The sequence below is a fragment of the Carcharodon carcharias genome, chromosome 2 (genome assembly GCF_017639515.1).
Source record: "Carcharodon carcharias isolate sCarCar2 chromosome 2, sCarCar2.pri, whole genome shotgun sequence".
Classification (NCBI taxonomy): Eukaryota; Metazoa; Chordata; class Chondrichthyes; order Lamniformes; family Lamnidae; genus Carcharodon; species Carcharodon carcharias.
Genome location: NC_054468.1, coordinates 140,822,359 through 140,835,439, shown reverse-complemented (window position 1 = coordinate 140,835,439; position 13,081 = coordinate 140,822,359). Strand labels below are relative to the sequence as shown.

The 13,081-nt window shown below is 45.6% G+C and overlaps 1 protein-coding gene across 1 annotated transcript in view; it reads right to left on the bottom strand.

Annotated features, from left to right (window-relative positions):
- Window positions 1–12,592, bottom strand: part of LOC121288275 (plasminogen-like) — a 216,023-nt gene extending 203,431 nt beyond the window's left edge. Inside the window, exons 1-3 of the mRNA XM_041206794.1 lie at window positions 12,441–12,592; window positions 9,128–9,283; window positions 4,669–4,769 (exon numbers count right to left, since the gene is read on the bottom strand). Coding sequence (XP_041062728.1) covers window positions 4,669–4,769; window positions 9,128–9,283; window positions 12,441–12,592 — 409 coding nt within the window. The remainder of the gene's footprint in view (window positions 1–4,668; window positions 4,770–9,127; window positions 9,284–12,440) is intronic.
- Window positions 12,593–13,081: the final 489 nt, after the last annotated feature.

Sequence of the window (13,081 nt, the reverse complement as noted above, 5' to 3'; positions counted from 1 at the left end):
CAGATAAGATGTTAAACTGAGGCTCTCTCTGCCCTCAAAGCTGGATATACAAGATCCCATGATGTTATTTTGCAGGGATCTGTAATGACCTGGTCAGTATTTATTTGTTAATTATCATAAAAGCAGATTTTCTTGACATTTTCACATTCTTTTTTGGGTGACTTTCTGTGCACATTGGCTGCCATGTTTCCTATATTATAGCAGTGACTATACTTCAGAAGTACTTCATTGACTGTAAAGAGCTTTGGGAGGTCCTGTGTATATGAAATGTGCTATATAAATTCAAGTCTTTTTTTCTTTTGACTGTTGCTGGGTGAATGATGGGGTTGTGATGCACTGAATAGCATGAGAGGCTGGTGGTGTAGTAGCTCTGAAATGTCATGTGATAATGCAGTCACTGACCTTGGCTACACATGAGTTCCTTAAACTTCTGGCACTGCTGTCAGGTACTCACAGCTGGACTCTGGGCTTTAAACTCCCTGGCCCATTCCCTTCAAAGGGTGGTCTTTGAGGGTTTCCTGATTCCACACACAAATATAACATTTCTCTTCTGTCCTCCTCCATGACTAAAGCCTTTTATAATGTTGAGTCTGTGAACCATGCAACCTAGCTCTTTGCCTTTTGCATTCTCTTGATTTTCAGCAGCAACAGTTAGCAGCAGACTCTTTTCATTCAAAACAGCTTCCCTTTAAGAGGGACAGACTGCCTTTAACAGCTGGAGGCTAGCTGGAACAAATGCTAGCCTCGAATACTATTAGGCCTCCAGTGTGTGTGCAGCCAGACCAGCAGTATGGTTCACACTGAGATCATGGAAATGAGCAGGCAGCACAAAGGTTGTGCTGTGCGTCTGGGAGCTTTACTTGCATGCACCTGCATAAACCTGCGTGCTTGCCCTCCCTCCCCCACCATCCCACCACTTCTCCCAACCCCACCACACTGTCAGCGTGAAATCACGGTTGGGCCTGGATAGTGGGTGGCAGTCGGCTTCCCGACCACTCCCCTGATGAGCCCGCCCGACAAGGGCAAAACCCTGGCCCAGAAGTAATAAGTCCACCAAGACGTCTGAGATTTTTCAGAAACTTAAGTTAAATATGTATTAACAAAAGAAAAGATTTCAAGCACATACATAGGTCTACAAATTACTACTATAATAACTCCTAAAACCCCTAATTAATCTGGCTTCCAGTTACACCCCCGTGAAGGCAGTGGTAAAAAAAAGAGATTTTAAACAGATCCAGGCCAGTGAACACAATACATTGGAAAGTAGAATTCAAAGTACCTTTTCTCAGCTTCAGTTTCTGTAGACAGCAGGCTTAATGCACAAATACTGGAGGCTTCTCACACTTCTGTTAGATCTTACAATACCTTCCCTGACACACAGCCTCATTCTCCTTTATATATGTTTCTCCCTTTTAATGTAAATGCCATTATTCCCATATGTCTTTGGAACTTTACCTTTCTCATAATATAAATCTTTTCATTGTGCTAATATTGTCAGTAACCTTTGGGAAAAATAAACACACTGCTTGGCTTAGCTTCGCTGGTTGGGTATGAACATCCTACCATCTCTTTGAAATTCAAACTGCCCTGATTTATCTAAGAATGCAAATTCTCCTCACCTTACACTTTAAGACTTCAGCCATCTTATGTATTTAGCATTTCAAACCTGGCTTCTTTTGATGAATCAAAGCCTCCAGACCAGCTGTCTCCAATTCAATTAAATTCCCCACACACATACACAGAGAAACTATCCAAATCCCACTATTAACCTACTTTTACAATAAATCGCAATAATATTATGAAAATTATTATAGTTTCATGACAAGTACAGGCAGGGTAAAGAAGACAGAGACTAGACCCAGAAGCTGAGAATAAGCAAAGATATAGTTGCTGCAATTGTTTCTGTTATTTGAATATAACATTGGTGGATCTATACCATCTAGACCATTGTAAAAAGAGTTGAGGAGGTTCTGCAGATGTGTGCCATTTTCAGTGAAGATCATGCCCATGGAACCTGGTTGGTTGTGCATTGCTGTCGGCTTGGGATCAGGCTAAATCCTAGAAGGAGAGGAGCTGAAATTCTTTGTGAAGAAAACAGAGTTTGAAGGACTTTTTGGCTGAGGTTGATAACCTGAGTGGAATGCCAAGGCAATTCATAAGATCTGTCGTTGTTGTAACTCTTTCGAGTACAAACACGTTTCCATCTGTTCCTATTCAGATGAAATTACATTGTTTCATAATTTGCCATGGTGAGATTTGAACTCTTGATCTTGGGGTTACAAGCCCAGTACCATAACCACTTGGCTATTTAGGCCAAGCTCCTGTCGTCGTTGTATCTGCCATTTAATTTATAGTTTATAATTGACTGCAATTTGTCTGAGAGTTCATGTTCAACTTACGTCGATTCTAGGTTTTAGAGTACAGGAGAGTACCTTTTTGAATACAGGAAAGTACCTAAGATAGTATTTCATGTTTGATTTGTTTGACTCTTGTATGGTAAAAATTCTTCTGTTTTAAACTGTGGAATCTTGTGGCTTCATTCTTTTAGTAAATAGCTGGGGTTTCAGATTTTTTTTTTTTAGAAAAAACGTTACTGGTCTCTATAAACTTCATATCATGTGCAAAACAGTAGAAGTAGCATGATACAGACATAGCTAAGTGATTCCACAACCAAAGGATCACATCAAACCTCTTCAAAGTCCTACTTCATCCAGTCATGAGTGGTGATCGACAATTAAACAACTAACCAGAGGAACAGGCTCCGCAAACATCTCCATCCTCGATTTTAGGGGAGCCCAGAACGTCAGTACAAAAGACAAGGCTAAAGTATTTTCAATCGTCTTTAGCAAGAAGTGTCAAATGAATGATCCATCTCAGCCTCCTTCTAAGGTCCCCAGCATCACAAATGCCAGTCTTTAGCCAAACCAATTCACTCTACACGATATGAAGAAATGGCTGAAAGCACCAGATACAGGCAAGGCTATGGAACCTGTCAATGTCCCAGCTGTAGTACTGAAGAATCCACAACTAGCTGTGTCCTTAACCAAGCTGATCCAGTACAGCTACAACACTGGTAATGTAGAAAATTGCCCAGGTATGTTCTGTCCACAAAAAGCAGGACAATTTCAATTCAGACAATTAGCCCCACATCAGTCAACGCTCAGTCATCAGCAAAGTGATAGAAGGTGTCAATGACAGTGCTAACAAACGACACTTACTCAGCAGCAACCTACTCACAGATATTCAGTTTGAGTTTTGCCAGGGTCATTCAGCTTCAGATCTTGTTTCGACCTTGGTTCAAACAGAGAAAAAAGAGCGGATTCCTGGAGGCAACCTTTGTGCTGCCTCAGGGAGATGAAGATTTTGAAAAGAAGAAAGAATTTTAAAATGTTAAAATATGTCCCCTCATGTAACTTTGTCATATGAGCAGGGACATGTTAGAAACTAATTTGAAATTTAAAATTTTTTTTAAATGACAGATCAAAATGTCACCCCGCCAGTGGATGATGTTTCGCAAAAAATCCAAAGGCCACTTGGCCTTTTCACCTGCCAACCAACCGTAAGGTTGAACGGGCAACAAAAAATTTAATTCAATTAGGTTTTTATTGGCCTTAATAGGCCTGTTAATTGTCGACGGGCACGCTGCCGACTCCCACACGTGCCTGCCGACCAAAATATCGCGCGAGTGTACAATGACGTCAGGATGCTCACCCGATATCATCGTGCGTTATTTCCACTTGTTTAGGTTGGGTGAGCGGAAAATTCTGCCCCTGAATCCAGGGCACGCATCTTGAAATAAATACAAATTGCAAAACCGTTGTTATAGCGTGATCGAGTTTCCCTCATGGATTTGATCCGCCTGGCACACACCATCTGCCACATCATAACAGTACTGCACCACTGCAATCATCAACTGCTTGAATGGCTCTGCGTCCTTTTATATGTTTTAACCATTATCAATCTCCCCAGAAGTCTTGGTTTCCAACCTCAGTTTCATCTTTGGTTTCCTCATAAACTGGGAGTGTCAGGTTCCCTTTTAAGATTCCCTTTTCAGGTGAGGACCTGCATCATAAAATACAAGCTTTGAAACCATGGGACAGAATTTTCTCTTCAGTGTGCGGGGGCGGCCTCGCACCCCAACGCGTAAAATGGTGCATGGTGACATCAGGCTTGCGTCCCAATGTCACTGCGCATCATTCCGATCTTTCATTCGGTGGGCGTGCACTGGAGCTGGCTGCCTGCCCGCCGAACCGTCAAAGGCCTGTTAATGCCATTAATAAACCAGTTAAACAAATTGATAGGGCTGCCCATCCAACCTTAAGGTTGGTGGGCAGGCGAAGAGCCCAAGCGGCCTTTGCGTTTTGTATGAAACCTCAACCACAGGCTGGATGAGGTTTCATGAAGGTTTTATTGAATAAATAAAATATTTTTAAACATTTCATAAACATGTCCCAGCTCATGTGACACTGTCACATGAGGGGAAATGTGTAAATGGTTTTCAACTTTCTTTATTTTGAACTTTAAATCTGAACTTAATCTCCCTGAGGCAGTTTCTTGCCTCAGGGAGATTTCTGCGCTTTTTCATGCGCAGCACAGGCCCTAACTCTCCCTCCTCCCCTCACCCGCACAGGTCGCTGAGCATTACCGGGTGTGCTGGGCGGACCTTACTTGGCCCATCCACGTAAAATGGCGGCGTGGAGCCTGCTCCCGACTGGCCCATCCGACAGAGAAAATTCTCCCCATGGATTCCATCACACATGTCTGTAGTGCTGTGTTGAGGGCAACAGAAGGAATATTTGACATCATGATCTGTCAGGCTGTCACCTGCGAATACTTCTAAATGCTAATCCAACTTCCTGTCACCCAAATTTCCAGAGCCTGCATCGAATAACAATGATGGAAGGTATAGCAACATGACAAGAAGTTCTTGTTGGAGCTTCACCAGAATGACACCTTTGTCAGGTATGCCAGGTGCTGTTCCTGGCATGCTCTCCTGCAATCCTCATTGAACCAATGTTGTTCCTCTGGCATGATGGGGATGGTAAAATGGGAGGTATACTGGGCCATGAGGTTACAGATTGTGGTTGAATTCAACTGCTTTTGTTGATGTTCCACGGAGCTTCATGGATGCCTAGTTTTGAGCTGCAAGGTCTGTTCTGAATCTATCCCATTTAGCACAATAGCAATGCAGTACAACTCGATGGACGGTTTCCTCAGTGTGATGATGGGACTTTGTCCCCTACCAATACTGTCATTGACAGCTGCATCTGCAACAGGTAGAGGCTGAGGTCAGGTAGGTTTTTCCCTCGTGTTGATTCTTCCACCATTTACCACAGGGCCAGTCTAGCAGATTTGTCCTTCAGGACTCAGCCAGCTTGGTCAGTAATGGTGCTATCAAGGCACGCTTGGTGATGGACATTAAAGTCCCACAGCCAGAGTACATTCTGTGTCCTTGCCACCCTCAATGCTTCTCCAAAGAGGTGTTCAACATGAAAGACCATCCATCAGCTGAGGGAGGATGGTAGGTGGTAATCAGCCCATGTTTGTCCTGATGTCATGAGAGACTTCATAAGGTCTGAAGTCAATGTTGAGAATTCCCAGAGCCATGCCTCCTGATTTAATACCACTCTGTCACTACCTCTGGTGGGTCTGCTATTCGGTTAGGCACGACAAACCCAGGGATAGTGACAGAGGACAAAAGAATGCTGGAAATTGGAAATAAAAACAAAAAAATGCTCGATACACTCAGTAAGTCTCACAGCATCTGTGGAGAGAGAAACAGAGTTAATGGCCTGGATTTTCACTCCTGAGGTAGGTGCGTCAAGTTGGGAAACTTTCCAGTTCGCCACACCCACCCGAATGGCGGGATCTTCATTCCGGGTGACCAGATGTGAGTTGGACACAGGCCCATTGCCCCCAGATGCAGATCGGAGGTGGCCAAAGGGGCTTTGTCCCAGTTATTTTCTTAAACATTAGGGCCTCCTTCACTCAGCCCTCAAACCGCCTCATTCTCCCAACCACACCCCATTCCCATACATGCCATCTCATTCCAACCCATCTCCCCCACCCCCATGATCCCTTATAGCCCCTATGCCAACTTAGTGCCAATTTGTGACCCTCACCCATCCCATGACCCCTTACAGGCCCAATACCAACTTAGCGCAAGCTCAGACCAACTCATGGCCCCCACCCCACCCACCAATATTTGCTCTTACACTCTCTCTGTCAAGTCGTCCAGTTTCCACCATGGGAAGACCGCAGGAGGCACACTGGGAAGAAATAAAATGAAATTCTAAGTATTTAATACAGACTTCACTATATAAAAAGGAACACTTACACTCACAAAAGCCATTCAATATATTTAAACCCCCTTAAGTCTTTCATCCCTTATAAAAATAAACATTTGTATTCATAACCTCACATCAAAGATGGCTAATCCAAATCGCTTTAAGCTGCCGATCAAACTGTGAACTTACGCCCCCCACGGTGGTAAAGATAGGTTGTGGAAAGCAGTCAAGCATTGGTTCAGGTTATGTCAACAATTGGCTAATAAAACTGTTAGAACAGATATTTTTGAACTCTCAAAGACACAGGCTGGCACTTTTTTTCAATTTTTAAAGGGTTGGCCATTTATTAATAACTTGACAGTTCTACAAACCTTATCTGGCCTTCAAGATCATTTACAACTTTTCTAAATATTTGCAACTCCCACAATGCTTGATAAGGCCCTTGCTGCTGCAAAAATGGGGTCTGTTTGAATTCAGAACTGAATTTAAATGGCGCTGCTGAAAAGGGGTTCCCCACATGTGGGAGTCATGTTCCACCCCATTTTCATGGTCACTAATTTCCATGCCCCCAGAGGGCAGACATTCCTGGGTTTGTATCCCGGCATGCTGGATCACCTGGATACAGCAAACATTCGAGAGGGACGCACATTCCTTTACAGGTGCCAGCCATGGCCAGTGAATTGAGCACAAGCTTTAAGCTTACATGTCAGAGCAGTATTGACAGAATGCTACACTCTCATCAAAATGAAATGATTCCACTCTATGAACGTGCAGATAGTGTGTGACCACAGGATGCTGATTCTGCAAGTCTGTGCAAGGTACCCTGGTAGTTCCCATGATGCTTATACCCTTGAGACATTCCCAAGTGCCGAGGCTCTTCAGTGCTCCACCCAACTGGATGGATGGTTGCTGGGTGACAAAGACGATCTGTTGAAGAGGTGACTCATGACGCCTCTCTGCCACCCAAGAACAGAGGCAGAGAAGCGTTACAATACGAGTCATGCCTCCATAAGGGCGGTGGTAGGGAGGACCATAGGTCTTCTCAAGATGCGCTTCCGATACCTGGATCATTCAGGGGATACACTACAATAACCCCCCAGGACGGGTGTCACTGGTAGTGGTTGCATGCTGCACTCTCCACAATCTGGCACTGGCAAGGGGGACCCACTGGAGGAAGAGGATCTTGACGGAGCTACAGAGGCCATAGATCTTGAGTCCAATAGTGAGTCAGAAGAGGAGCATGGTGAAGAGAGCGCTGAGCGTGTGGAGGCAGACCTCAGTGACCTCCAGGGAGGCAGGAACACCAGGGACGCCTTGATCCAATGCTCCTTCAGCTAGGCTACCAGAGATCACCTTCCACCTCATGCCAGGGCTGCCGCCTCCATCCCGTATGTCTGAAAGGACCTTTTCATTTGCACCCAAAGTCCACTCAGTGCCTGTGCATAAAGTTTAGAGCCACTCATGTCCAGCATTACATACTGGCGTACCCTGCAACAAGAAAATAAAAAGGTGAAGCATACTCAGGCCATTATGACAAAACAAAGTAACTCATTATGACAACCCAAAAAAATTTGCATAAACTTCTTTCGTCTTCATTCCCAGACCAGTAAAAATAAACCAAACATAAACGAACAGAAAATCACCCCTGGCCTGCTCCACTTGTGCTCATGGTGCCTTTAACTTAGGTTTCTGAGTGCTATGTCTAGGTGCACCACCACCACCCTCCAACACCCTGCCCCCAACCCTCACTGGCACCGGCATTAGAGACAGCCTGCTGACTCTGCTGTCTTGTTGGCCTTGATGACCTTGGCGCTTGTCCTCTGGCCAGTGGAGCCTATGCTGCCCTGTCTGGGAGGGAGCAGCCAATGTCACGGCTGGCATCTCCCCAGTCATCGCAGCCTCATCAGGTGCGACGATCACTGGCAGAGGGCGGAGAAGCTGCTGCCGTCATCCAGAGCACCCTCAGAGACAACAAGCAGTTTGTACGTCAGTGTGAGTTTGCTCTGGACCTCCCTGCTCACCATTGATGGACAGGCACCTAGCTGGCATACTGGGTGCCTCATCCTGAGGTAAGTGCCTGAGTGAGGACTTGTGGGTCCAAGCACAACCCTGGGAACTCCTCATTCTGTCCCTGGAGCCGCCTCTCCTTGAGAGTTGCCATTCTCTTAATGGAGGAAGCAGTACGCTCAGCCATGAGGGCCAAGGCCGTCCTCACGCTGCGCACGGACTCTTCATCAACAGAGACCATACCACACAGACCCTCATGGATCTCTGCCAGACCCTCCCACACATCCTGGTGGACATCCAGCATCTGCTGCCTAATAGAAAACTCCAGAGGTTCATCATCTGTCTTTGACTGAGCATCGTCCTGGTCCCCAGCAGGGCTCTGACTGCCGGTGCCCTGGGCATTCTCTGCCTCTGCCTGCACCTCAAGTGAATGTGAAGAGCTCCCACCAACATGCACCAACATTCTAGCCGCAGATCTAATGCCCACTAAGGTGCTGATATCTGTGCTGGTGCCTGTTTCAGAGAGCGGGTGTGACTCAAGTGCAAGTGAAGCCCAGTGGTCCTCCAGCATCAGGGGTGTCTCTTCGGGGTCCACAGAGCGACTGCGTGCTGGCGAACCTAAAAGGGAGAACAAGGATATGTCATTTGGTAAAGTCACCACACTGTCACTGTGCATGCCAGGCACCTAGTGAGATAATGGAGATCTGCAACATGGTGCCATCGTCTTCCAATGATCAATGGGGACTTTAGGTTTGAGGCTCCCATTAATGAAGGGACTACACTAGAAAGGTTGCACAATCCAAAACTCCCACCTCTGTGCACTGCATTCTTACCTTTGTCTGGCTTCCCTGGCTCTCCACGCCCGGTTGCACGGGGAATGTGCCCACTCTCGAGCTTGACGGCATGCTGCTTGAACCTGTTGAGCAGCAGAATGTTGGGCGGGCTTCCGCCTGTAGGTGCCCTCTCTGCCGGTTATGGCTTGTCTTCTCCTGAAAGGACAGAGGAGCATTGATTAGTCCACTCTCTATCTTCAGCGCCATTGTGGCCTGGCCAACCCCAGCTGAGGAACACCTCACAGGGCACATTCGAGCTGTGGCCCTCGAGCCGCAAGGCACTCAATCCAAGCAGCCAGGACTCAACCCCTTGGCCAGCTCCGGCATCATTGACAATTGGCACTCAGACTCCAGCAACCCTGAGGTCCACAGGAGGGTGACCACACCCTGAAAACACTTCTGCACATTGACCCATGCCATGCCATCACAGTACTCAACCTTTCTGAACGCAGATCATTGAATTGCTTCCAGCACTGCACCCATGTGCACCGCACCATGTCATTGCTGCTCACCAGCGCTGCCACTTCCTCCCATGCCCTCTTGGTGAGGTATGGTGGCCTCCTCCTCCCATCTCTGCGGAGAAGCGTGTCCCCCTTGGCAGAAACATCCTCCAGCAGGACGGCAAGGTACTCATCCGAAAAGCAGGGAGGCAGAGTGCCCACCTGACCTGCCCTCCCACCTGGCGTCTCTAGCCACATTCGACTCCATAACTTGAATGTTGAAGATGCAGAGGAGATGTTCTTCTGTGGCAGCCTTCCAGGGGCTGTCTGGGCCATTTTAAAACCGGCCACTGGGTTGTCATTGGACACAGTGGCCTACAGGCACCCGCCCCAACATGGCCCTTCACGACCAGTGAAGCGCGGCTGCGTTTCATGCTGGGCAGGCCTTAATTGGCCCGCCAGCATGAAATTGCGGTCGGGGGCTGATTGCAGTGGACTGTTTCCCAGCCGTTCCCAGGCCCGCCCACCGACCTCAAAATCCTACCCCTTAAGCCTAGATGAACTGGTGTGGCATGTGCTGGAAGATTTTGTCCTGATTTCATGGATTCTGCACAATACACTTATTCCCAGTCATGGCTGCAAGAGGATGCATCTCCCTTAGACTACAGCATGACAACACGAATGACAACAGAGCAGGATGAGTAGTTGAAAGAGGGAGGAATGGGAGTAGGGCATATATGTCCAGGGTGTTCAGGAAGCAATTCTCCTACCTGAACCTCAAATGAGGAATGGTGTATCAGATGTCTCCACTTCACTAAGGAGGTGTGCACTGAAATTTGCCACATGCTGCAGCCACAACTGCAGAGCAAGGTAAGGACAGCATTTCCAGTAGTTATGAAGGTGATGTGGCACTGACCTTTTATGCATCTGGCTCCTTCTAATCTGTAGCTGGTGATATTTATAATAATTCCCAGTTTACTACCCAATATTGCATAAGGTATGCAAAGAGAGCTGACTATGCTTTATTTTCTCTTAGCAAAGAGAGGCAAGCAGAGTGATGTTTGCAGGGTGCCATTGACTGCACACACATTACTTTGGAGGCACTTCAGATCAACTATGAGATCTACAGAAGGGATTCCACACACTCCACGTTCATCTGGTGTGCGACCATACTCAGTGAACTATATAGGTCAATGCCTGGAATGCTGGCAGCTGTAATTATACCTTCATTGTGCAGCAATCTCCTGTGCCATCTGCATTTGAGCCACTTCGGAAAATCAGAGTGTGACTACTGGGCAACAAGAACTATCCCCTGGTCACATGGCTTATGATTTCAATGCAACCCACACAGTGAGCAGCATGCATATAACAAAAACCATGTTGTCACACAAAATGTGCTTCAGCTGCCTGTATTGGTTTGGAGGAGGGCAGCAGAGCATGTGTTAAGGTTTGTGGTGGCCTGCTGCTCACTGCATAACCTAACCATCATGAGCGCACAATCTTTGCTAATAACTTTATGACAAACAGCTGAGGTGGAGGAGAAGAGGAAAGGGGAAGAGGCAACCAAAGCAGCCCCTTTCTGGACGGTCTTTTTGTGATCAACTTATCTGACTGTGATAGGTGTAAACACAACCTCAATTCCCCATTCAACAATAGTCCCACACCTTATCTTTCTCTGTTACTGACCATCACAGTATATACCCTCTTGCCAAATTGCTAAAATAAAAGCCAGCACAAAATAAACATTCCAAAATAAATTCATAAATGAAATCATGCAATATTGCATTAAAATATCACTCTTATGCATTCCCATCATGCCTGTCTTTCATTCCTGCCTTTGTTACCTCTAGAATTGACTATTCCAATTCACTCCTTGCGCTGGCCTCCCACATGCAATCCTCAATAAACTTGAGATCATCTAAAACTCTGTTGCCCATGTCTTAGCTCAGACCTTGTCCCATTCACCTATAACCTCAGGGCTCACTTACCTACTTTAGCTCCAGGTTAAGCAATATCTTGATTTTAAAATTCTCATCCTTGTTTTCAAATTCATCTATTGCCTTGCCCCTATTTTTGTAATCTCCTCCAACCCCACAAATCTCCAAGACGACTGCACTCACCTGGCCCCCTGAACATCCCTGATTTTAATTGCCCCTCCCTTGGTGAAATAGTGTAGGTCATATGTTTAGTAGTTTGAAATCCTCATGTGGCCATTAATTGCATCAAAGTTACTTGGGTTAGCTGGAACAATATGGCCACAGAAACTCTATCTTATTGATTGAATTTTACAATTGTTAATTGGGTTAGCTGGAATAACATGTTCACAGAAACTCTGTCTTATGATGCATAGCTTCCTCTAAGGGGAAGTATAAATATGGCTACTGCAACCATTGATTAAAAAAGGACTCTCCCTTGCAAGCATGCTTAAATAAAACAGTTTAACTCTACTCCCTCTAGACTTTGGATGGTGACTGAAATAGCCCACAACAGTGGCCATGTCTTCAACTGCCTAAGACCTAAACTCTGGAATTCAGTCCTGACACCTCTCTGCAGCTCAACCTCACTTTCCTCCTTTAAGGCCCTCCTTAAAACCTATTTCTTTAACCCAGCTTTTGGTTATCTGACCTAATATTTCCTTGTGTAGCTCAAAGACATTTTTTGTAATGCTCCTATTAAATGCCTTGAGACATTTTATTACATTAAAGATAACATATCAATGTAAGTAGTAGTTGTTGTCTTTGCCTGTCCTATTTCTCCTACACAGAGCTACTCTTGTGGCTGCAACATTGCTGACTTTCAGTGACTGCAGATGGCCTTGGCAGACAATTTCAAGCAGATTTGGTCCAAGAGGGCATGATATTGAACTGCATCACCTTGACATGGATGACAGCAGTTGGGGCTGGCTGGTTGACAGGCAATAGCAAGGAAACTGCTTGCAGAGATCCTGCAAGTCCCTTTGAACACTGATATCCATAGCCATGATGGCAGCAGTTTGAACTTGCATGGCAGTAAGCTGAACTTGCATGACTTCAGTCTGGGTTTCCACTGCAGCACCCAGCACCAAAAAAAATGGTGCAAGTTGGTTTAAGAAGTACAATTAATTTTTTGCCTGCTAGAGTTCAAATCTTTTTGTAGTTTATGATGACAATAAATTTTACTACCCATTTTCAGAGACTGCACATCAATACAATTGTTCTGAGCACCTCAGCTGTTGTGAAATGTTAACCTTTAGATTAGGCTGGTTTACTGTAATTCCCTATGAAAAAGAAGTTAATGGTTGATTAATTAACTCTCTTCTATCTGGATGCATTACAAATATATCTGTACAGACTGACCATGAAACTACAAATGGCTGTGTTACAGTGTGTTTCATTTTAACCAAATGAGGATTCGACAATTCAACAAATTCAGTGCAATTGCATATTTGTGTCACGTATGCGAATACATAGGAACAGCCTTTGGGCCTGTTGTCTTTCAATTATGTCACAGCTGATCCCTATTTTAACCACCTTTT